Source organism: Ovis canadensis, chromosome 13, assembly GCF_042477335.2.
Source record: "Ovis canadensis isolate MfBH-ARS-UI-01 breed Bighorn chromosome 13, ARS-UI_OviCan_v2, whole genome shotgun sequence".
NCBI classification, from domain to species: Eukaryota; Metazoa; Chordata; class Mammalia; order Artiodactyla; family Bovidae; genus Ovis; species Ovis canadensis.
The window spans coordinates 23,629,496-23,654,438 of NC_091257.1; the positions used below are offsets into that span (position 1 = coordinate 23,629,496).

Below are 24,943 nucleotides of genomic sequence, written 5' to 3' on the forward strand. Positions count from 1 at the left end.
TGTAAGTTGTAATTGAGGTTATGGCACGGCATATTGCCTGTGGCAGAATCTATTACGAAGAAATGGAGACCATGATTTGAAGCTGGATGCAATGTAAGCAAAATGAATTAATTATTAGCAGCACAGAATTGAAGCAAAGTACAGGGTTTCCTAAAGTGAAAACTATTGGCATTTTTAAGAAGAAGACACAGCAAGGCACTTATTGATGAATCACCCAGTCTTTCCCACTGTTCTTGTTTTTTGGAATTCTTATATGTTTAGGTTAAGATGACTGTTCATAAATTAGTCAAACTTTCCTGAGAATGTCATATAAATACTTTCTAATCAGTTCTTTCCTAATTTGAAGTCAGTGTTTTTTAATGTATGACTTTTAGTATGACTTGGATAGGTAAGTGGTTAAATAATGATATGACCAAATTATCTTTAATGTTATTCTTTAAAACTGCCTTTTTTTTTCTTTTCCAGTCTGCTTAAAGAAGGCAAAGTGGCAATTTTTTTAGGGGGAGGTCTATGAATACTTACCATTTCATCTCATAAACTGTAAATTTTAGTGTTTTTTTGTAGATAATTATTTAGCAAATAAAACTCTTCATAGCAGCAAAGTACCCAGGTTATTTGTACTTCTTTCCTTTACCAGTGCTTTTGCGGGGATTTTTATCATTTTTGTTGTTTTTTAGTCTGATTCACCAATCTTTCCCAAGCTAGCTAATAGTTTATAAATCAGAAATAAGGAAATTCAGTGAGATAATAAGAGCGAGGATTAAGTTCAACCTTACTCTTTTAATTATTTTATTTCAACTTTACAGGGAGATATTACATAGAGATACAGATATATAGATTTAAATATATTAGCATGTCTGATATGGATAAATTCATGCATATGTTATTTAGTGATTCTCTGATGAGTCCAACCAGTTCTCCCTTGTCAACACACACGGTCTTTCCCCTTCCTCCTTTTGATTTTAGAGTTATTATAACACGTATTTTTACTGTTCTACCCTGGCCTGCAATCTGACTTACTGAATTGTTATTATTTCTGTTAGAGTAAGGAGTAGAAGTAGTGTTTCTTTTTTATTTGCTCATCTGCACTGTGCGTAGTTGCTCAGTCGTGTCTGACTCTTTGCAACCCCATGCACTGTAGCCCACCAGGCTCCTCTGTTCATGGGGATTCTCTAGGCAAGAATACTGGAGTGGGTAGCCTATCCCTTCTCCAGGGGATCTTTCTGACCCAGGAATCAAACTGGGGTCTCCTGCAATGCAGGTGGGTTCTTTACCAGGGAAGCCCCATTTGCTCATCTTAGCATTTATATTGTCAGTAAACTAAATCTTTTTTTAATAGATTAAACAATCACAGAACAAAATTATAGCGGCCAAATTTAATAAAACCAAGAATATGTACGTGGTTTTCCATTTCACTCAAATTTCATTCAGTTAACTGACACTGAGTTTTCATTTTTAAATCTCACCATTCAAAATAAAATATATTTGTAAAGACTTATTTTCAGTTCTTTTTCTAGAAACAGATGGCTTTTTATTTTATTTTTGATTTTTTTTTTGTATAATTGTAGTTTAATCGTTTGCTCTTATACCTCATCTAGATTATTTTGTGAAAGGATACTCTGTTTTCACTGGAGATTTGCCAGGAATTGCGCATATTTACCTGCCTTTAAGTTGTGGAAAATCTGGGCAGATGATTTTCTCAGTATCTAGACCACTAGAAGGCAGGGTTCAAGGTCACTCTATGCAAACTGTGTATGTTAAACTGGGAATCTAGAGTTTTTCTCATTCCTAACTGTTCAGGTAGGAAGCAGCAGTCACATGGGTCCATGGGAAATCCTCCAGTGCCTAAGGAGAGGACCAGCATCCTGGGAAAGAGGAGAACCTTGGAGAAACCCCACAGTTTCAGAGGCTTTCATCTGGGTCTGTTCTGTTGGATGGAGATGGGATCTTTCTGTAGCATGTCTCAATCCCCACAACCCCTGTTGAACTGATGGTGTCCACGAACGGCACAATCACCGCAGTATGAACCTTAGGAAAGCCACTGCGTCCTGGTCACCAGTGATTATGCTCATGGTAATTTCCCCTAAACTTTCTTCCCCATTTTTCCTAGGACTGCAATTTCTGACAAGATGTAACAAGAAACGAACTATGCAGGGGTGTGTGTGTATGTGTGTGTGTGTGTGTGTGTTTAAGTGTTGAAGATAGGTTGCTGCTGCTGTTGTTGTCGTTGTTCATTTGCTAAGTCATGTTTGACTCTTTGTGACCCCAGAGACATGGGTTTCTCCAAAGTTCTCCTCTGTCCCAGGATGGTGGTCCTTTCCTTAGGCACTGGAGGATTTCCATGGACCTATGTGACTCCTGTTTCCTACCTGCATGCCAGGTGTCTCTGTCCCCCACTATCTCCCAGAGTTTTCCCAAGTTCATGTCCGTTGAATCAGTGATGCTATCCAATTGTCTCATCCTCTTCCACCCCTTTCTCCTTTTGCCTTCAGTCTTTCCCAGCATCAGGGTCTTACCCAAGGAGTCACCTGTTCACATTAGGCGGCTTTTGAACTTCAACTTCAGCATCAATCTCTCCAATGAGTAGCCAAGTTTGATCTCCTTGCTGTTCAAGGGACTCTCAAGAGTCTTTTCCAGCACCGCAGTTGGAAAGCATCAATTCTTCAGCACTCAGCCTTCTTTATGGTCTAACTTTCACACCTATACTTGACTACTAGAAAGACCATTGCTTTGACTACATGGACCTTTGTTGGCCAAGGGATGTCTTTGCTTCTCAGTATGCTGTCATGAAAATAAACAGGAGGGGGATAAATTCTGGTGACTCAAAAATGGGCTCCTACACAGAAATCCCTAGCTCTTAGGTTGCTATCTATGAAGCTCTGTAGGTCTTTAGATGTTCTTCAGTGAGTTCATGGATCCCTTGTAATTTTAAGCTAATTTTGTGTGCATGCCTGTATGTCATCTTAGGAGAGAGGATTCATTGTCTTTGATCAGATTTTCAAAAAGAAACCTGAAGCTGTTCCTGAGAAAATTTCACCTCCAGGAAAATAATGGTTGTCCAACCTACTGGTTACTTTTTATTTCTTTAAGGAGAAAGTTTTCTCTCTACATTTAGGCAGTCATTTTGTGTATGGGCCAAGGTTGTGCTTTACAATCCAGTTTAACTAATCTTATAATCAAAGAAAATTCCTCCTAGATTCTGATAATGACTTAACTATCTGTTATCATTTTACATTTCACTTATTTTCTTTTTTTTTTAATCTGTATATTTTCTAGGTCTTGCATTTAGGATTAGGAGACAGTTCCATAGCCTACCAAGCAGACACCATAATTAACAGCAGTTCCTTACTGTTCACATTAAATATTGGTCCCTTGAATGATTATGCCATTTTATAACCTTTTTATAAGATGTGAATTACATCGTTTTCAGAACCATACTTGAGATGCAGAACACCATATGGAAGAGAAACTCAGAGTCCATGAGTTAGTGGATCTCTTGTTTTGCATAGTGCAGGCATGCACTGTATTTCTTCCCCTCTCTGCCAAATACTAGCTCTTGTCATCTGCTCAATAGATGCCAGTTTAGTGGAGACAGTAACTAATCATAAGTGAGTATCATCTTGTCATTTGTTGGGTACTTACTTTCTCTCAACCAACTTGCTAAAACCTTTATGCACATTAAATAAGCCATTATAAAAATTCAGTAAAGCCATGATAGCTTAAATAACTTCACAAAGTTAACAGAGTTCTGTATCCAGTGAGACAATCCTTCAAGGAATAAAAGTGAAATAAAGATATTCTCAGATGAAGGAAAACCAAGTGAATTTGTTGTCAGCAAACTGAATCTGAAAATTGCTAAAGGAAGTTCTTGAGACCCTAGGGAAGTCATCGAAGGGAACAAGAAATATCATGAGTGAAAAGAGGAATAGAAAGGGTTAATATTTTGTGAATATAATAGATTGTTCTCCACGTGGGTTTTGGAAATTATGTTTGATATTTGAAAGCAAAAATTGTAGCATTGTTTGAAGTGGTTCCCAGTGTATTCACAAATGATATTTAGAGCAGAAAGCAAGAAAATGCTTTAAAAACAAATGTGCACATGAACCAAATGAAGAGCTTCCAGTGGTCAGAGGTGGAAGCTTGACCAAGAAAATAAATAATGCTGTATTGGTTTATGTTATAGAGTAGAAATGGATAAAGTAAATAGCCATGAATTCATACTAATAAATGCTTGAATAAATAAATAAGGGATAACAGAAAGTATTCTGTACAGAATTTCAAATAAATGTAGGTACTTTGCCCTCAGGAGATACAGCCAAACTCCATACTTTTTAACCATGGGCTGTACATCAGGTCATGCTGTCCAAGAGAATAGTATGGAAGGGAGTAAAAATACTGTGCAGTGGAAACATCTGACAGAAGTCCACCTTCGCCAGGAGACCGAGGTCAGTATCACCAGTTATCAGTCATGTGGACGATAGTATGTGCCATTGGTATGTGAGGAGGACGGGCCTTCACCTCTGTGGGCTTCCTCCCCAGATCCCATAAACGCCATCTAATCTTGAGGAAAACATCAGATAAATTCCAAGTGGAGGATATGCTACAAAGTAGGTGACCACCATTTCTCAAAACTGTCAAGGTCATCAAAGCAAGGCAAGTGTGAGAACCCGTCATAACCAAGAGGACCCTCAGGAGACAACTGAATGTAGCTTGGTATCTTAGGTGGGATACTGAAACAGAAAAAAAAAAAAAAAGGAAGAAGGTAAAAACTGAATAGGGAATGGATTTCAGTTATCAATAATATACCAATATTGGCTTGTTAGTTGTGATAGACATGTCATACTAATACAAAACATTGATAGGAGAAACTGGGTGTGAGGTATATCAGTTCAGTTTAGTTCAGTCGCTCAGTTGTGTCTGACTCTTTGCGACCCCATGAATCGCAGCACGCCAGGCCTCCCTGTTCATCACCATCTCCCGGAGTTCACTGAGACTCACATCCATTGAGTCAGTGATGCCATCCAGCCATCTCATCCTCGGTCGTCCCCTTCTCCTCCTGCCCCCAATCCCTCCCAGCATCAGAGTCTTTTCCAATGAGTCAACTCTTCACATGAGGTGGCCAAAGTACTGGAGTTTCAGCTTTAGCATCATTCCTTCCAAAGAAATCCCAGGATTGATCTCCTTCAGAATGGACTGGTTGGATCTCCTTGCAGTCCAAGGGACTCTCAAGAGTCTTCTCCAACACCACAGTTCAAACGCATCAATTCTTCGGCACTCAGCTTTCTTCACAGTCCAACTCTCACATCCATACATGACCACAGGAAAACCATAGCCTTGACTAGACGGACCTTAGTCAGCAAAGTAATGTCTCTGCTTTTGAATATGCTATCTAGGTTGGTCATAACCTTTCTTCCAAGGAGTAAGCGTCTTTTAATTTCATGGCTGCAATCACCATCTGCAGTGATTTTGGAGCCCAAAAAAATAAAGTGAGGTATATACAAACCTATTTTATCTCTGCAATTTTTCTGTAAATCTAAAGCTATTCTAAAATTTTGAAGTTTCCTTAAAACATATACTAATCAGGGGCTTCTGTGGTGGCTCAGTGGTGAAAAATCTGCCTGCATGCAGGAGACATGGATTCAATCCCTATTCTGGGAGGATCCCATGTACCCGGGACCAACTAAACTAAGCCTGTGCGCCACACTGTTGGGCCTGGACCTGCAGCTGCCGAGCTCGTATGGCCTGACTGCTGAAGCCTGTGCACCCTGGAGCCCGTGCTCCCCAAGATAAGCCGCTGAAACGAGAAACCCACACGCTGCCGCTAAAGAGTAGCCCCCACTCTCTACAACTAGAGAAAACAAGAATTCAGCACAATCAAAAACAAATAGATAAATAAAATTTCACAACATATATACTAATCAAAGGAAGTCAGAGTAGTTCTATTCATATGAGACAAAACAGACTTCAGAACAAAGACAATTGCCAGCATCAAAAGAAGATATTATAATGATAAATGGGTCAATTCATTAAAAAAGATATAATCTAAAATGTGTATGTACCAAGCAACAGAACTGGCAGAACTGAAAAGAGAAACAGACATGTCTTCAATTACAGTCATGGACTTTGACACTGGTCTCACTGTAATTGATAGAACCACCAGGCAGCACATCAGCAAGGACATAGAGGAACTGAACACTATCAACCAAATACTTACAGAATTTTGTGCAGACGTGTGCCAACTGATTACAAGATTTCTGTGGGAAAGCAAAGAAACTGGAATAGCTATTTTTTTTAATTTTGAAAATTAAAGTTGGAGTAATTCACCTAAAAATAAATACATGAAAAGAACTTCACAAAGGTGATACAGGTAAGAAGTAACAGAGCCAAGATTCCAACTTAGGTCGCTCTGATTCTAAAGCCCATAAACTTGCTGAACCCCATGCCATGATGCCACCCATAGTGGGTGAGCACAGCCCATCAGCTTTCACTGTTGCCATGTCATACAGCTAAAAGGAGTAGACTCCGGAACACCTCCTTGTTTTCCTCTCCTGGGGTTTAAGATGCAATGGCTTATAAGGAGGAGAAACTGTATGGTAGCATGTAGTTGCTATCAACTCAGGTCACAAAGTTGGGAATTGCAGAGAGTTTGCTTGTTAGGATTTTCATAGATGCTCAGACCCCGAACCTCCCATTTTCTCTGTCTGACCTTGGGCACATCATCTGACATTTCAATGCTTCAGTCCCTCATGTCTAAAAGCAGGAATTCAATGAGTTTACATACATACAACAACAACAAAAAAAAAAACATTAAAAATAGTTCAGTCGCTCAGTCATGCCCGACTCTGCAACACCATGGACTGCAGCACGCCAGGCCTCCCTGTCCATTACCAACTCCCAGAGTTTACTCAGACATGTCCATTGAGTCAGTGATGCCATCTAACCATCTCATCCTTTGTTGTCCCCTTCTCCTCCTGCCTTCTATCTTTCCCAGCATCAGAGTCTTTTCCAATGAGTCAGCTCTTCACATCAGGTGGCCAAAGTATTGGAGTTTCAGCTTCAACATCAGTCCTTCCAATGAATATTCAGGACTGATTTCCTTTAGGATGGACTGGTTGGATCTTCTTGCAGTTCAAGGGACTCTCAAGAGTCTTCTCCAAACCATAGTTCAAAAGCACCAATTCTTTTGATTTTAAAAATAGTGCCCTATACCTAATAAGCACCCAAGAGGACTGTTGCTGTCAGTTACAACTCAAATAGAAAACCTTATTTCCCAAGGGCATCTAATATACCTTTAGATAGAAATGAGCATGAAGATGACAATAGTTCTTTAAAAATGATATCTGGGTCTGAATATAACCTTTCTTCTCCCTTATCTTTCTTTCCACACCCCCAACTTCAGCAATGTCTCAACACCTCTTTGGGTAAACTAGCTTTAAATAAGAGTGATTGGTTGGAAGATGAGCCCTGAAAGAGCATCGGCAGAGATTGCATTCCGAGTCTGTGCTTGTACACAGTTCTCTTCAGGGCATAATCTAAAGTTTTATTTGAGGACTTTGCCATGTCACCACCACCCTTTCTCAACCCTGGAGGCAGCCAGAAGTAACATATAAGGAGGAATACAAGGTAGCAGCTTTGTAGCTTTTCACTGCTGGGTAGCTATAAATGCTTGCAATTTTTGTTTCAAAATAAAATTGATATCATAACTTTATAGAAATAAGTTATGGAGGAGAGTTAACAGACATTATATCTTTGTAATAAAACATTCTACTGGCTGGTGTGTGCATACATAATAGATTATTTTTTTTTGGCAGACACTAAAAAATTAAAGTTTGGCAATGTAAATAAAACCCATCAGTAGAGAGAAATGGTACCCAAAAAGAATGGGAGGTTTTGAGCGACAGCATCTTTTGAAGGATCATTTCTTTCTGTGATAATCATTCATTCAGCAAACATCTGAGAATATGTACCATGTTGAGGAACCTGGCTATTTACTACGGCCACAAAGATGACTAAATTATTGTCATCCTTGCCCTTCAAGTGCTGATTGAAGGGGACAGATAATCGAAGAAATAATTGTAGAACATGACAATGAGTATGATGATAAAGACAGGGGAAGGATGCTGAGATAGCACAGAAGAGGGAGTTTGCAGCTCCAGGACTTTGAGAAGAACTGTAAAAGAAAGTACATACCTTGAATATTTACTCAATGTGTGGATGAAGGAGCAAATAGTATCTTAAAATGAATGTGATCACAGATGCTATGCCCTGAAAAGATGACCTGGGATTTGGCAAATAAAAGGGAAGTTTCAGTAGAGTAATCTGGACATAATCCATGTTGCAGAATCCTTAAGGCTCTTACACCCCCTAAAAATTAAGTAACATATTTTAAGTAATGTAAGCTGTGCACTGTTATTTCCCAGAAAGGAATAATTTACTGGGGAAAATTGTGTCTAGGTCAAGTTATATCTTATTTCAAATAAGATATATAACTGGGCTATGCATTTAAAAAAAAAACCAGCAGTGAATCTTTGGAAAAGAAAAAAAAAATCTTTAAACTCTTAAGTAAATTTTTTTTTAATTTAGGAATTTGCATGCATGCTTCCATAAATAGTTTCTAAATGACATTGATGTTTCCATAGATTAAATATTTGCCTTAACAGAATATATCACTATATCTGTTCCCTGTGTACATGTATTTATCTCTCAATATCGAAATTCCCTCTTTTAATTCAAATATAAAATTGGAATGTCATTCTTAGAGGTGCTGTTCAGTTACTGAATATTATAGCTAAATTGGAGTCTAATTTTTCATTGAATAAGATTCCCTTTCTAGTATTGTATAGCATTCAATCACGAGTTCATAATAACGATAACATTAGCAATACTTAACATCGTAACATTTACTAAGTGTTTACGATGTGCCAAAACAGTGCTGTCAACTCTTTTCATGTATGATTTCATTTAACCCTTATGATTAACTATCTCAAACTGTTGTTGAAAGCGCCAAATGTAGAATTGGTCATTTTTCCTTAAGGCATTTAAGTTGCCCTTTACACTCTACTTGACCTTCGGTGTCTAATTGTTGCACTTATAGTCGGTCAGTTAGTTGTTGATTTTGCTTCCAAATCACTAGGTTCTTCTTAGCACAATCAAGAGTTCCTTTCCATCCTTTGTTTTATTTTTGCTTCCCGTTGCAGTGTTCCTCTACCCCGGTTCTGCAGTTCATGACGATAGACTTGGATTAAACTGAGCAATTACCACGGTCTATGCTTCTCTGATTTTAATTCCTACATTTCTCACTTCTTAACCTGAGTGCTTTACATGAGTATAATCTTGTTTTAATGTTGTTGTCTTACATATCTCTGTCAATGAACACAACTAGAATTCACTGTATTTTTAGAACAAATATCCTTATTGTGAATATGTGAAGATCCTCCAGGCTTTAGAGTGCTTTCATCTTTCTTAAACGCTTTGATATCTGTTAGGATATGAGTTGATATTAAGCCATATCTGAGCTTAATACTCCCAAGAAGGTAGGTCAGTGAAAGTACAATGAGATGGAATCATTTGCCCAAATAATAAGACCTGATCAAGTCCAAAGCCAAATTTCCTGAAGGTCAAACTTCCCTTTCTCCCATTCCAAACTTTCTTTGACTTCTTTTTTCCACAATTAAAGCAGTAATATCATAACATCAAAACACTTGTAGTGAATGTTTTAATACACAGAAGGAATCCACATCCACTGTTGTCTTTGGTCCTGTTAATGTCACAGGGAGTTTAAATAAGTATATAGTTCTGATTGACCCTCTTGTGGATGAGGACACTGAGGCTCTAAAGAAACAATGTGACTTCCAAAGTTCATGCATTTATAGTGAGCAGCGGAGGCCGGATTTTTACACAGGTCTGAGAAAAAGATCATATTAAAGAAATAGATTTAATTTGAGGTTATATATACACTGGAGTAGCTTAGTTATAAGGGGGACAAGAGATTATTTACTTGTTCATTATTCCAAATTTTTTCATTAGAAAATCTGCTGATTCCAGTTCAACAAATGGTTTGTACTCTATCATTATTTTTTTAGGAAAGAGTTTTGGGAAACATAATTATGTCATTCTCATTATGAGTCAAACCTGGAATCTCCAGGTTTCAAATTATAATTATTCTCAGCTATTCATCCTTTTTGTATTATTGTGTAGTATTGGTTGACCAAGACAAATCTCTGTTTCAAGTGGAACACTTGCAATTTCAATTTCTTTACTTATTCTTCTCTTAGTGATACCTTTCAAAGGAGGTGGATGAATTTGAGATCTTAGTAAGAATTGTTAGATAAATCTTAGATCTGATTTATTCCTCATATAACATCTCGAAAGAAAATGAGAATGAACCAAAATGGTAGATAAGGTACAACTCACCTAAAATTCTGTTGAAAGGACTCAAGAATAAAAAAAAAGAATATATTTATAATAGCACTGGAAAATGATAGTAAGTATTGCCATGAGATAGAGGCAAGTCCGGAATGAATGCTAATTTACTGTTCAACATTATGCCAGATATTTTAGCCAATGTAATAGCACATACGTTATATATACACATAAAGACAAAATTATCACTAATTGTAGATTATTATCTACCTATAAAATTGTATCTAAATAAAAAGATTTCATTTTATAACAGAGTTTAGTAAGATGTCCAAAGTCAGGGTCTATTTTGGTATGGGAGTGGCATGATTAAGACTTTATACTAGAGTAAAATTCTAGAGACCCCCACTAGGATTAACCAAAGCAAAAAGAGATTCATCGAGAGGTTGTTGAAATGGCCAAGTGAAAGATGATGAGGGCCTGAGTAGAAGGAAGTTGATAATAAGATTTCTGATCTAAACACAGTAGAACATGACGCTGAATGGATTAAGCTAACAGAGTAGGCAGGCAAAAAGGCACCGATGACAATTTTTCCCTGGGAGAATGGTGACATTAATACCAAAGATTGGGGACAGAGGTTTTTTTCTGTAGCAGTGAATCTTCATCTTGGCTGCACATTGGGATCACCTGGGAGCCTTTAAAAATCCTGATGCCTTGGTTGAACTGGATCACAGTTTAACTGGGTGAGACTATGAGATTACTGAAAGCTCCCCACGGGATTCTGATCTATTGCTAAGAAAAACAATTATTGTTCTAAGCAAAGATCAGAAAATCTTCCTAAGAAAGGGCCAGATAGTAAATATTTTAAGCTTTGCAGACCATATGGTTTTTGTTGCAGCTGTTTAACTCTGCCTTTGTAACATTAATGCAGCCATACACTGTACATGAAAGGATGGACATGGTTAGGATATAATAAGCTTCATTTCCAAAAATAGCCTTGGGCCAGATTTGGCGTGTAGGTCATCATTTGTTGAGTTTGCTTGATAGTTATGATGACAGTTGCGTGGAAGACATTCAAAAGACAAGTGGAAGTGAAGATTTAAAGTTGGGAGGTATCTTTCTTGGACTGCTATCCTTGTACACTGGTAAATCCAAGATCAACATGCCGGCGATTTAGATGTCTGCCTTCTTCCTGTGTTCTCACATGTGGAGAGAGAAGGAGGCAAGCCCTCTGATGTCTCTTTTTAGGGGCAATAATCCCCTTGTGAGGGCTTCACCCTTAGGACCTCATTTAAACCTAATTCCTCCCAAAGACCTCATCTCCAAATACCATTCAGTTTAGAGTTAGAGCTTCAGTGTGTGACTCTTGGGAAGGACACGATTTAGCCCATTACTGGAGGTAACTTGCAGTTTGACGTGTACACGTGGAAGTCTCCCACACAGAGTTGATAGCAGAAGCCTATCTGGGAAGTGAAGTTGCTTAGCAAGAGTTTAAGGAAGGAAAAGAGTCAAGAGCTGAAAAGACAGATATCTGTTTATAAGAGCTTGGTCAAGGGAGGACCTCCAAGTAAGTGACAGTCGCTCAGTCGTGCCCGACTCTTTGTGACCCCATGGACTGCAGCCCACCAAGCTCCTCTGTCCATCAGATTTTCCAGGTAAGGATACTGGAGTGGGTTGCTGTTTCCTTCTCCAGGGGATCTTCCCAACCCAGGGATCGAACCCGGGTCTCCTGCACTGCAGGCAGATTCTTTAACCACTGAGCTACAAGGGAAGCCCCAGACAAAAGTAAAATGAAGGAAGTCGAGGATTTAAGAGCTGAGTAGTATCCTGGATCTCACTGGTGAGTATGAGGAGAAAGAAAAAGAGAGAGGGAGCCACTAGAGTTGCCCGAGGGTTGGTGACTTCTGAAATAATCAGTATTAGTAAACTCCATCACAGTTTTCCTCTGGGGAGCCAACCTTCCACTCACTCTTTGTCCACCTGATCAACTGAATAGAGAAAAAAGAGCCAAAAAGTAAACAATGGTAGATTTCTTGGTGATGCTGTTGGAGGGTCTTTATCTGATGGTGCCTAAATCCAGACTGACAATTCCACTTCTTGGTTGCAGAGCCCATATGTTTTATTTTATTCCGTAACAGGTGACTTGATTTTCCGTCCTTTGCAAATAAAAGGCGTTAACTGATAGAAACTTAGAGCCCACACTATGAGGGGTTGCACAGAAAATGGAAGGAGCCATAAGCTGAGTTTCAGTTCGCTACTCCTTTCAGAAATTTGTCAGTGAATGTACAGAGTGATAACATGGTAGGTTTGTGGGGGAAAAGGAAACAAGGAGGATTTATCAAAAGGGGAAAAATAAATGGGTGACAGATTTAAGATGTAGAAGAAAGAGAGGATGTCTGCCAGATTAAGTTCCCAGATATGGAACCCCAAAATCCCATGGTGCCAGTCTCCCTTCATTTTCTCTGTTTTCCAGACATCTTCATTTTCCTTTTGACTTTACAATAGCAAAAATGTTGCTTAAAAAGTCAAAATTTAGGAATTTGAAATAGAGTAGGATACTCGTTATGAAGCAAGACTCCCAACCTATAAAGGTACTAATAAGTAAATAAGTTAAATTACTGAAGACCTTCAAAAGTTTTCAGAAGCTGGTGTATTACTTTGTATTCTACAAATTACTTTATATTTCTATTCTTTCATCCATATAAATATATTCAGTTCAGTTCGGTTCAGTCGTTCAGTCGTGTCTGACTCTCTGCGACCCCATGAATATATTACACTTCTTTAACTTTTAAAAGACCTACTTCTTCTATAACAAAGCAGCTTTCATGTTTTTCCATTTATATGCATATATAATACTTATATGTGCATAAACTGTACTTTTAAAGATGCATCTAAATAATCCTTTTTTCACACTCATTTTAAGGATGGAAACTTATGATTCATCAAAGAGAGGGATTGAAGTATTTTTCGTTATTGATCATATTCAGTCAAAATAGCTGGACAGATTGGGTAATAGAATTAAATTATATCATGTGAGGTGCTGGCCTTAAAACCATCATTCTGTTCTATCATCTGATAAAACACAATTGTGTTTGACTTGTGTAAAATGATTTAAAAAATAAACAACTACAGTATGCAAAGTGAAAGATTCAGCACTAGTAGTTATTTGAGCTAAAAAGAAAACTACTCACCTAAGTAAAATTTTCCTTAAACATTCAAATCATATATACTAACATTTTATAAGAATATATGTAAGTAAAAGGTTGCTACTGAGCAACATAATTTCAAAAACATCGTTCAGAGACAACTTAGTTTTTGAAGAAACTTTTAATTTTGAACTTTCAATTTATATATATTTTTTCCATTCATTCTCATGTTTTGGAGGCTTGAAGTGTGAATGCTAATGAATATTAGGATTCTTAACTGATACACTTGTTCCTAAGCAAACAGAACCATCAGAGCATTTTATATATTTGAAACTGCACTCCTTTTTTTCTTTTTTCTTTTTTTTGAGCGATATCACATTTGAAATCATGCTTGAAGAAACATTTTGTGGCAGGGAGCCAGTGCTTTCATCAAGAACACTTTGCCCGTGACCAATTTATTAGTTTACTTATGTCTACAATGTGTATTGCTCCCGTGGCTCACACACGTCTAATGTTGAAAACTGCTTGTCAAGGATGTGTACACTGTGTTGTCTTATTTATATCAGAGTATACAATTTAGCAAGTTATCATACATGGAAGTTAAAGGAAATCTTATTTAGACTTATACATTTTGGCAGCCTGACAAAATAATCTTACAGACTTTCTTAGCTAGAGTACATGTTAATTTCTATATTCTTCTTTTATGTTTTGTGGGGGTTTTTTTGTTTGTTTTTGTCTTAATTAGAGTTTCCTTTAGAACTAGATCCCACGTCAAGGTGTAAGTCATACGTTTGGGAAATTCATAAGTTACTGAGAGGGGAGTGAGAAATGAATCGGCCAGGGGGAAGCAGCAAGTAGAATTCTTCGAGATATTTTAAAGCTATCTCAGACTTATTCTATCCAAAGGGTGAGGGAAGTGGTGTATTTATACACCGACTCTCATCAGATGTTGGCTGAATGCTGCTGGGCTGGAAATGGAACTTTTTCTGACTGGTCTGGCCTGCCATGCACATGAGCACAGTAGTCTTTGGAGCTTCAGAAAAACCCCGATGCAAACGGAAGCAGATAAGGCAGCTGGAACATAATCGGAGCTAAAACAAAAACAGCTGGGAGACCTAAGCGTGCCGCCCAAAGTATCTGCCATACTTTCCATGGGCTCATGCTCACCTGGCTCTATTTTGTCACAATCTGTGGAAAGAAAGCCGACTTCCCTGGTGACTCAGACAGTAAAGAATTTGCCTGCAATGCAGGAGACCTGGGTTTGATCTCTAGGTGGGGAAGATCCCCTGGAGAAGGGCATGGCAACCCACTCCAGTATTCTTGCCTGGAAAATCCCCATGGACAGAGGAGCCTGGCAGGCTATAGCCCATGGGATCGCAAAGAGTCAGACACATCTGAGTGACTAACACTTTCATTTTCATGGAAAGAGAGAACAATCATTTCTCAACTATGCATTCATCAATTCATTAGTTTACACACCTTTATTGATCTCTCTTCCAGAGACCACTGTTTGAGGCACAGAGGCAGACACTAAGAAAGAGTTTATGACAAATTGACACTAATGAGGTACTCACAGTCAGGGTAACGGGCTTAGGAGGGGATAGGCCAGGGAAGGTTTTTGAAGTGCAAAGAAGTTTGAGTATGTGCTCCATCTGTGGGAAAGGACAGATTCCTAGTACCAATCTAGAGTGGCTGTGGTTCTTTTATTAACTTTGAAGGTCCCTGTCTTCACCTTTGGTTCTCCGTGTATCCCTCTGAAGGGGCTTGTGCATGGAAGAGGAAGAGCAGCAATTTACGGTTCCAGTCAGGTTATTTTAGTAGCTGTGTTCTCTGGCTGGAATAGTCACACGATTGTTCAAGATTGTGACGTGAGCATATTATGACTCTACTTACAGGAGAAAATAGGAATGCTGCATGCTGAAATATGCAGTTTTATATAAAGGAATGCTACTACTATGGAACATGCACGTATCTGAAGGCCAGTCAGTACACAATTTTTGGATGAAGGCACACTGAATAAATTATACCAAAAAGTATAATATTTAAGGATATGTGTTTTTTAATCCAAAGTGTAAAGTACAGCTACAGTAATGCAAACAGACGTATGTGATTATCTCAAACAGTATTGGTATTTAGAGAGTTTCTACATTACTCTTCCTTGGATTTCTTCCGAGGTGCCTGCAGAGATGGTAATGATAGTCATGGTTCCCAGCTTATGGAACATGAGTTACGTGTCACCAGACATACCTTATCTCTAAAATCTTGACAACTGTTCTGCAAGGCAGATTGCCATCTTCAGTGTATATTAATGAAAATCTGATCCACTGAAACTTTAACCTGGGCATCTTGTATTCTGAGGTATGTTTGCAGAACTTATTGATAAGAAAGACAATGTACACCAAAAGGATGTGCAAGTTTCATCTATTTGTTCAAAAGAGAAACTGACCTTGGAAACTGACCATAGACTAGACACATAGCTAGGCCCTACGCACACCAGCATGAATGAGACAGACACCCCGCCACCCTCTTACAGCTTCTCATAGCCAGCAGCGGAGATCACAAAGCTATTAAGCAAATCTGTGCACACTACATCTGAGTGTTACAGTGAAAGACGTGCAGGTGCTAAGGGAGCCCAGAGCCAGGGGATCTGATTGATTTTAGGGATTAGAAAAAGCTTTCTTGAGAAAGTGACTGTTAAGCAAAATATTAAAATATAACAAGGCCGAAGTGGGAAAGGGTTGGGGAGAATGGTTCCAGGCACAGGGAACAGCATGTCTGAAGGCCCAGAGGCTTCATTCCAGCTTAGAGAAGACAGTAGGGCGGGGACATGAACTTCACGATGGACAGTGGAGGCAGAAGCAACTGGGACGATGGAGGCCCTGTGAACCATGCTGTGGATACAACTTTCCCATTCTAACGGCCTTGGGAAGTTTATGAAGGAGAGCCCGTCTCTATTTGCATTTTAGAAAGCTTCCTATGCCTGTGGTAAAAGGATTGAATAGGAGTAAACCCAGGGTCAAGGAAGCTGCACCAGGTATTCTGATAATCACTGTGGAGAGCTGCTAGTGAGAGGGAACAGAGTGGATTTCTCTGGGGGACACTGAGGATTTAGGAAGGGAAGACATGAGTGAGGTTTCCAGGAAGGAGAAGGCTATAGTGACATTGCCTGGGCTTCTGATTTGGACAGCAGGGTACATTAGCGCAGCTTCTGAAAACCTTTAAGTTTGCCCCTATGAAAGCTGATTTCTACCTGCTAGCCAAAGATCTAGAGGGACCCCACCCTCTCATTCTAAAAGGAGATGTTAATACAGATACAACTCTTTTGGTATCTGAAGGTAGTGTGATGAAGAATTAATTCACCTTCCATTTTCTTGTTTGTCTGCTATACTTTTTTAAAAGGAGCTTTATCTGTGAAGCGACAGCTTCTATGCTATCATTTGATGAACATGTAGCTGGCTCAGCTTACTCACAGGTCAGGAGAGTTAGGCCTGAGTCTTGTCTACTAAGCTAAGGGAAAGATAATTCATCACCAGTGTACTTAAGTGAGCTTTTCCAGAATGTGTTAGCTTCTCATCTAAGTAATATGAATCCAGACAGAGTGGGGTTGTGATGTTTATTTTCATCTTGTGTTGTCATTAACCACTTTGTTACACTGGTTACCCTTGGGTATTCCATGGAAAGAGATTCCTGGTTTTTTTTTTTTTTAAGGATTTTCAGTAGTATGCCTGAGTGAATTGATTCATGGGAATTTTTCTTACGTATTCACTGTGTGTTGCTGTGTTTTGTTCTCCGTTAGGCTGAGCAGCTGTGCCTCTGTGCAGCATTTACACACTGTTCACATGACGCTTGGGTACCTAGGTGTCAGTTTGTCATTATGCCCAGACGAGGTGAAGTACGTGAAAAACCTCCGGAACCATAAACTCTAATTTCCCAATTATGAATAGTTAGAAAACCAGAGTTCTATGTTTTCATTGACACAAGGCCCTACATGCCAGCTAAGCTTACTACCTGCTAAGCCTCCTAGATCTGCTGGAAAACATGCTTTGGCAGTTCTCCAATCTTGCTAAAATTCATAAACAGATGCCTTTCATATGAATTGTTTTAGATTTGGCATATTGGCACTGGAATACATTATTCTTTTAGCAGTTGGACAAATTGAAATAAAATGATGGCTCCTTTTTTCAGTCTAATAAAATACGCATAATTGTGTCAATATCTTAATCTGGCAGTCAGGAATTAGATTGTGTTTCACTAGGGGGAATTACATGTTTCCTTTTCCTTGTTTTCTTGATGACTTTCCTAACTGCCAATACTTCAGGGAGAGTGTGGTCAGACAGAATGGCTGGGATCATCTGGGGAGTTTTTGAAACAGTCCTAAATGCTGAGCCCCGTCTCCCCCAAATCCTGATTTAATTGGTCTTGTGTGCAGCCTGGGCATCTGGATTTTTAAAAGCTCCCAGGTGATTCTAATGTGCAGCCAAGGTTGAGAGCCAGAGTTCCCATCATGTGTGACAGATGGCATATTTCCCCGAAGTGTCTCCCCCCTTTCCTCTGTTCTCTTTTGTTTTCTGTAAGTCCAGCTCACATCTGAAGGCATGGTTCTGGGCTAGCAGAATAATGGAGGGGCCGAGTGGTCCAGTTTGATTCAGGTGGTTCCATTTTATGCTCAGGTTGATCAAATACGAGTCTAAGGAGAACACTCAAGACCACTGTCAGCTTCCATGCAGGTCAGACTGTTCAGGAGTCCCTCTGGCACTTCCCAGCTTACTGGCACACGTGTGCATAAAGCAGCACTTCTGTTGACAGGGACTTCTGTCTAGTAGAGACATCCCATAAGTGCTTTAGATTTGGCCTTTCACTAAAATATACATTTCTTTGATTTTATACATTACATAGATGTTTAATATTCAGCTTAGTGTTCAAATGTTTATTTATTGATACAAAAATATACAAGTATTTGGTATCTTGTATCTTTGAACAAGATGTTGCACCAAAACCTATTCTGGAGGCATGAATTGGTGTTGTTCAGTTGCCAAGCCATGTCCATCTCTCTGCAACTCTATGGACTACAGCACGCCAGGCTCCTCTGTCCTCCATTCTCTCTGAGTTTGCTCAAAGTCATGTCCATTAAGTCAGTGATGTTGTCTAACCATCTCATCCTCTGCTGCCCCCTTCACCTTTTGCCTTCAACCTTTCCCAGCATCAGGGTCTTTCCAATGAGTTGGCTCTTTGCATCAGGCAGCCAGAGTATCAGAGTGTCAGCTTCAGCATCCGTCCTTCTAATGAATATTCAGGGTTATTTTATTTTAGCATTGACTGGTTTGATCTTCTTGTAGTCAAGAGAATCTTAAGTCTTCTCCAGAGCCATAATTTGAAAGCACCACAGTTTGAAAGCACCACGCTTCTTCAGCACTCAGCCTTCTTTATGGACCAACTCTCACAATCCTACGTGACTATAGGAAAGACCATGGCATGAATACCAATGTGCATTTAGAACCCCAGTATCTACCATCTTGTATAAAACAAGGGTTCTATTCCTTAAAACTTAATAAACTTTGACTGGAAATGTGATATGTGTATCCTTGGATGATTTATTTTAGGAGTTATGAATAGATTTAAATCTTTGTTGAAAAACAGTGAGAAAATTATAGCTGTTGAAACTCTTAAGATACATTTCCAATGAAAACTGGATAATAGTTTCAAAAAGATGATCAGCTCAGAAGTTTGCCTTAAGTTTTAAGAAAATTCTATAGAAGGTATACAGGAAGAGTTGGGAATTCACTCATTATAAATAAAGTGATTTTAATTATGAGTACTATTTGTGTCTTGCATTCCTTTAAAATAAATTTTAGGATATGTACGTCTTTTTGGTGTAGTAAGCTTAATTTACATAGTGTACCTAATGGTGAACAGGTCAGAGAATTTTTTCAAGTGTCATTTCTGACAGCCTCACTCACTCTTCTTGCTGCAGTCTATGCAGCCTGCTAGCTGTGTTCATGATACTACAAGAGCTCTGGCATTGTAGGGTCTAGGGAACTTAAAATCTCTGCTCGGCTGGTATTTTCAATGATTGTTAGGAAAACAAGTGGACTTTGTTTCCTAGGTAAAATGTTTATCTAATTGAGGCAATATTTTGTTGAATATTTTGTTGAAAATACCATCTTTCACTGTGAAACTGTATTTCAATCTGTCACTAAGTTTGAGATCAGTATCAATTCAGTTCAGTTCAGTTGTTCGGTCATGTCTGAGTCTTTGCGACCCCATGGACTGCAGCACGCCAGGCCTCCCTGTCCATCACCAACTCCCAGACTTGACTCAAACTTATGTCCATTGAGTTGGTGATGCCATCCAACCATCTCATCCTCTGTTGTCCCCTTCTTCTCCTGCTTCAACCTTTCCCAACATCAGGGTCTTCTCAAATGAGCCAGTTCTTCCATCAGATGGCCAAAGTATTGGAGTTTCAGCTTCAGCTTCAGTCCTTCCAATGAATATTTAGGGATAATTTCTTTTAGGATGGACTGGTTGGATCTCCTTGCAGTTCAAGGGACTCTCAAGAGACTTCTCCAACACCACAGTTCTTTTGTTCAATTGTTCAGTGGTCAACTTTCTTTACAGTCCAACTCTCACATCTATACATGACCACTGGAAAAACCATAGCCTTGACTAGATGGACCTTTGTCACCAAAGTAATATCTCTGCTTTTTAATATGCTGTCTAGGTTGGTCATAAATTTCCTTCCAAGGAGTAAGCATCTTTTAATTTCATGGCTGCAGTCTCCATCTGCAGTGATTTTGGAGCCTCCCAAAATAAAGTCTCTCACTGTTTCCACTGTTTCCCCATCAATTTGCCATGAAGTGATGGGACCGGACGCCATGATCTTAGTTTTCTGAATGTTGAGATTCAAGCCAACTTTTCACACTCCTCTTGCACTTTCATCAAGAGGCTCTTTAGTTCTTCGTCACTTTCTGCCATAAGGGTGGTGTCATCTGCATATATGAGGTTATTGATATTTATCCCAGCAGTCTTAATTCCAGCTTGTGTTTCATTCGGCCCAGCATTTCTCATGATGTGCTCTGCATATAAGTTAAATAAGCAGGGTAATATATAGCCTTGATGTACTCCTTTTTCTATTTGGAACCAGTCTGTTGTTCCATGTCCAGTTCTAACTGTTGCTTCCTGACCTGCATACAGATTTCTCAAGAGGAAGGTTAAGTGGTCTGGTATTCCCATCTCTTTCAGAATTTTCCACAGTTTATTATGATCCACACAGTCAAAGGCTTTGGCATAGTCAATAAAGCAGAAATAGATGTTTTTCTGGAACTCGCTTGCTTTTTCCATGATCCAGCGGATGTTGGCAATTTGATCTCTTGTTCCTCTGCCTTTTCTAAAACCAGCTTGAACATCTGGAAGTGCATGGTTCAGGTATTGCTGAAGCCTGGCTTGGAGAATTTTGAGCATTGCTTTACTAGTGTGTGAGATGAGTGCAATTGTGCGGTAGTTTGAGCATTCTTTGGCATTGCCTTTCTTTGGGACTGTAATGAAAACTGATCTTTCCCACTCCTGTGACTGCTGCTGAGTTTTCCAGATTTGCTAGCATGTTGAGTGCAGCACTTCCACAGCATCATCTTTTTGGATTTGAGATAGCTCAATTGGAATTTCATCACCTCCACCAGCTTTGTTTGTAATGATGCTTCCTAAGGCCCACTTGACTTCACATTCCAGGATGTCTGGCTCGAGGTGAGTGGTCAAACCATTGTGATTTTCTGAGTCGTGAAGATCTTTTTTTGTACAGTTCTTCTGTGTATTCTTGCACCTCTTCTTAATATCTTCTGCTTCTCTTAGGTCCATACCATTTCTGTCCTTTATTGAGCCCATCTTTGCATGAAATTTTCCCTTGGTATCTATAATTTTCCTGAAGAGATCTCTAGTCTTTCCCATTCTATTGTTTCCCTCTATTTCTTTGCACTGATCACTGAGAAGGGCTTTCTTATCTCTCCTTGCTGTTCTTTGGCACTTTGCATTCGAATTTGTATATCTTTCCTTTTCTCCTTTGCTTTTTATTTCTCTTCTTTTCACAGCTATTTCTAAGGCCTCCTCAGACAGCCATTTTGCTTTTTTTCATTTCTTTTTCTTGGGGATGATCTTGATCCCTGTCTCCTGTATAATGTCACAAACCTCCATCCATAGTTCATCAGGCACTCTATCAGATCTAGTCCCTTAAATCTATTTCTCACTTCCACCGTTTAATCGTAAGGGATTTGATTTAGGTCATACTTGTATGGTCTAGTGGTTTTCCCTACTTTCTTCAATTTAAGTCTGAATTTGGCAGGAAGGAGTTCATGATCTAAGCCACAGTCAGCTCCTAGTCTTGTTTTTGTTGACTGCATAGAGCTTCTCCATCTTTGGCTACAAAGAATATAATCAATCTGATTTCAGTATTGACCATCTGGTGAAGTCCATGTATAGAGTCTTCTCTTGTGTTGTTGGAATAGGGTGTTTGCTATGACCAGTGTGTTCTCTTGGCAAAACTCTATTAACTTTTCCCTGCTTCATTCTGTACTCCAAGGCCAAATTTGCCTGTTACTCCAGATGTTTCTTGACTTCCTACTTTTGCATTCCAGTCCCCTCTCCTATGAAAAGGACATCCTTTTTGGGTTTTAGTTTTAGAAGGTCTTGTAGGTCTTCATAGATCCGTTCAACTTCGGCTTGTTCAGAATTACTGGTCAGGGTATAGGCTTGGATTACAGTGATATTAAATGGTTTGCCTTGGAAATAAACAAAGATTATTCTGTTTGTTTTTTTTTTTTTGAGACTGTATCCAAGTACTGTGTTTGAGACTCTTTTATTGAGCTCAGTATAAAAGCAGCTTTTTTCATTCATTGGAAAAACTCAAGATCCTCGCTACAGTTTTCCTTTGAAAAATAAAAAGGTGCTTTGACAGAACTGTTGATGATTTTTACCGACCACCTGTGGTATACACATACCCGTCATGCTCATCTCCTACCCATGTCTTGGGTGGGCTTATGAATTAATTCCAAGTTGCATTCTACTGAATAGAATCTATGTACTTTAACAGTTTAAAAAATGTTGCTGTTATTTTGTGACAGTTAAACAAATTACCTCACTTTGAATGTGTTTCCTTTATTTGAATCTTCTCAAAGTGTGCTTAATGGCACAGCCAAGACATTGAAAACATTTAGCAGTAGATAAATGGTTTTCCTGTTCCTGTCCAGTTCTATTGTATTATTATGGTTGTTACTATCATATTATGTCTTTGACTATGCAAAACAAATTTTAGTAAAAAGGCATGGGTTCTTGTATTCTAAACTGTATGTATTGATTTTCCTATGGCAAATGTCCCTATTTCTGATGTGCTGAATTTTTTTGCTGTTTTTTTCTTTTTCCTTTTTAAGTTTTTAAATTTAAGGCCAAAATCAAACCTTTTTTTTTTTTTTTTCATGCACTGAAATACTTAGGTTCCTTCTTATTTGTTTGGATTGTTTGTCTCCAAATAATAGAAAGCCTAAAATAATAGTGGCTTATACAAGGTGGAAGTTAATTTAATTTTTTTTTTAATGCTCATGTAAAAGAAGTAGAGACATAAGGAGTCCAGAGCTGCTGTGGTGGCTCACCCGTCACCAGGGACCTGGGTTTTTATATCATTAGGACATGACTTTCACCCTCCAGGTCATCTCATGTTCTAAGATTTCTGCTGGATTATCAGCCTTTCCAGTAGGAAGGAAGCTAGAAAAGGGGAGGGTGGTACCAGAAGAGCTCTTCTCTTCTTTATAATGAATCTTTCTATAAATCCTGTACCTCACTTCTGCTTAGTTTTCTTGGTCCAAACAAATTAACATGGCTATACCTTGCTGAAATTAGGTAAATTAGAAATCAGATATATTAGAAAATTCTGAAGACTTCAGGAAATACTAGACTGAAAGGGAGTCTTGGAATTCTAGAATTTTAGTGGGAGAAATATCAGTAACCTCAGATATGCAGATGGTACCACCAGTATGGCAGAAAGCAAAGAGCAACTAAAGAACAAGAGGAGAGTGAAAAAGTTGACTTAAAGCTCAATGTTCAGAAAACGAAGATCATGGCATCTGGTCTCATCACTTCATGGCAAATAGATGGGGAAACAGTGGAAACAGTGACAGACTTTATTTTCTTGGGCTCCAAAATCACTGCAGATGGTGATTGCAGCTATGAAATTAAAAAACGCTTGCTGCTTGGAAGAAAAGCTATGACAAACCTTGAGTGAAAGAAAAGTGAAAGTGAAGTCACTCAGTCGTGTCCGACTCTTTGCGACGCCAAGGACTGTAGCCTACCAGGCTCCTCTATCCATGGGATTTTCCAGGCAAGAGTACTGAAGTGGGGTGCCATTGCCTTCTCCAGGGGATCTTCCCAACCCAGGGATCTAGCCTCGATATCCTGCACTGTAAGCAGACGCTTTAGCATCTGAGCCACCAGTGAAAGTGAAAGTGAAGTTGCTCCATCTTCTCCGATTCTTTGCGACCCCATGGACTGTAGCCTACTAGGCTTCTCCATCCATGGGATTCTCTAGGCAAGAATACTGGAGTGGGTTACCATTTCCTTCTCCAGGGAATCTTCCCGACCCAGGGATCGAACCCTGGTCTCCTGCATTGGAGGCAGACGCTTTAACCTCTGAGCCACCAGGGGAGACCATGACAAACCTAGATGCATATTAAATAGCAGAGACATTGCTTTGCTGACAAAGGTCCATATAGTCAAAGCTATGATTTTTCCAGTAGTCATGTATGGATGTGAGAGTTGGACCATAAAGAAGGCTGAGCACCAAACATCAAAGCTTTTAAACTGTGGTGTTGGAGAAGACTCTTGAGAGTCCCTTGGACTGCAAAGAGATCAAACCAGTCCATCCTAAAGGAAATAAATCCTGAATATTCATTGGAAAGACTGATGCTGAAGCTGATGTTCCAATACTTAGGCCACCTGATGTGAAGAGCCAACTCATTAGAAAAGACCTGAATTCTGGGAAATTTGAAGGCAGGAGGAGAAGGGGACAACAGAGGATGAGAAGGTTCGATGGCATTACTGACTCAATGGACATGAGTTTGAGTAAGCTCCAAGAGATGGTGAAGGACAGGGAAGCCTGGCGTGCTACAGTCCGTGGGGTTGCAAAGAGTTGGACATGACTGATAGACTGAACTAAAATATAGAACCAAACACTAATATAAATATTCCTAACAATTATATGAAAAATTCTAAAATTTGTTTATATACTAATCTCTTGTATGGAAACTTCATTTATTCAGGAGTAAATAAGGACCAAAAGGAGTTGCATATTTCATTCAGAGTTATTCAGCCAATCTTCAAAAACAGTTTGAAGCTCATGAACAATTAGGAAATTCTGAAGGCCTCAGAAAATACTAGGTTTATCATGAGTACTGACGACTATA

General features: G+C 39.0%; 1 protein-coding gene across 4 annotated transcripts in view; it reads left to right on the forward strand.

The window, feature by feature from the left end:
• The window catches only part of MACROD2 (mono-ADP ribosylhydrolase 2), a 2,333,538-nt gene that overhangs the window by 905,078 nt on the left and 1,403,517 nt on the right, over nt 1–24,943 (forward strand). The window contains exon 1 of one of the 4 annotated variants that reach the window (XM_069547116.1): nt 11,838–12,014. The exons of the other annotated variants lie outside the window; for them this stretch is intronic. Within the exon in view, the coding sequence (XP_069403217.1) occupies nt 11,970–12,014 (45 nt within the window). The 5' untranslated portion in view covers nt 11,838–11,969. Of the gene's footprint in view, nt 1–11,837; nt 12,015–24,943 lie in introns of those variants that run through there. 4 annotated transcript variants of the gene reach the window in all.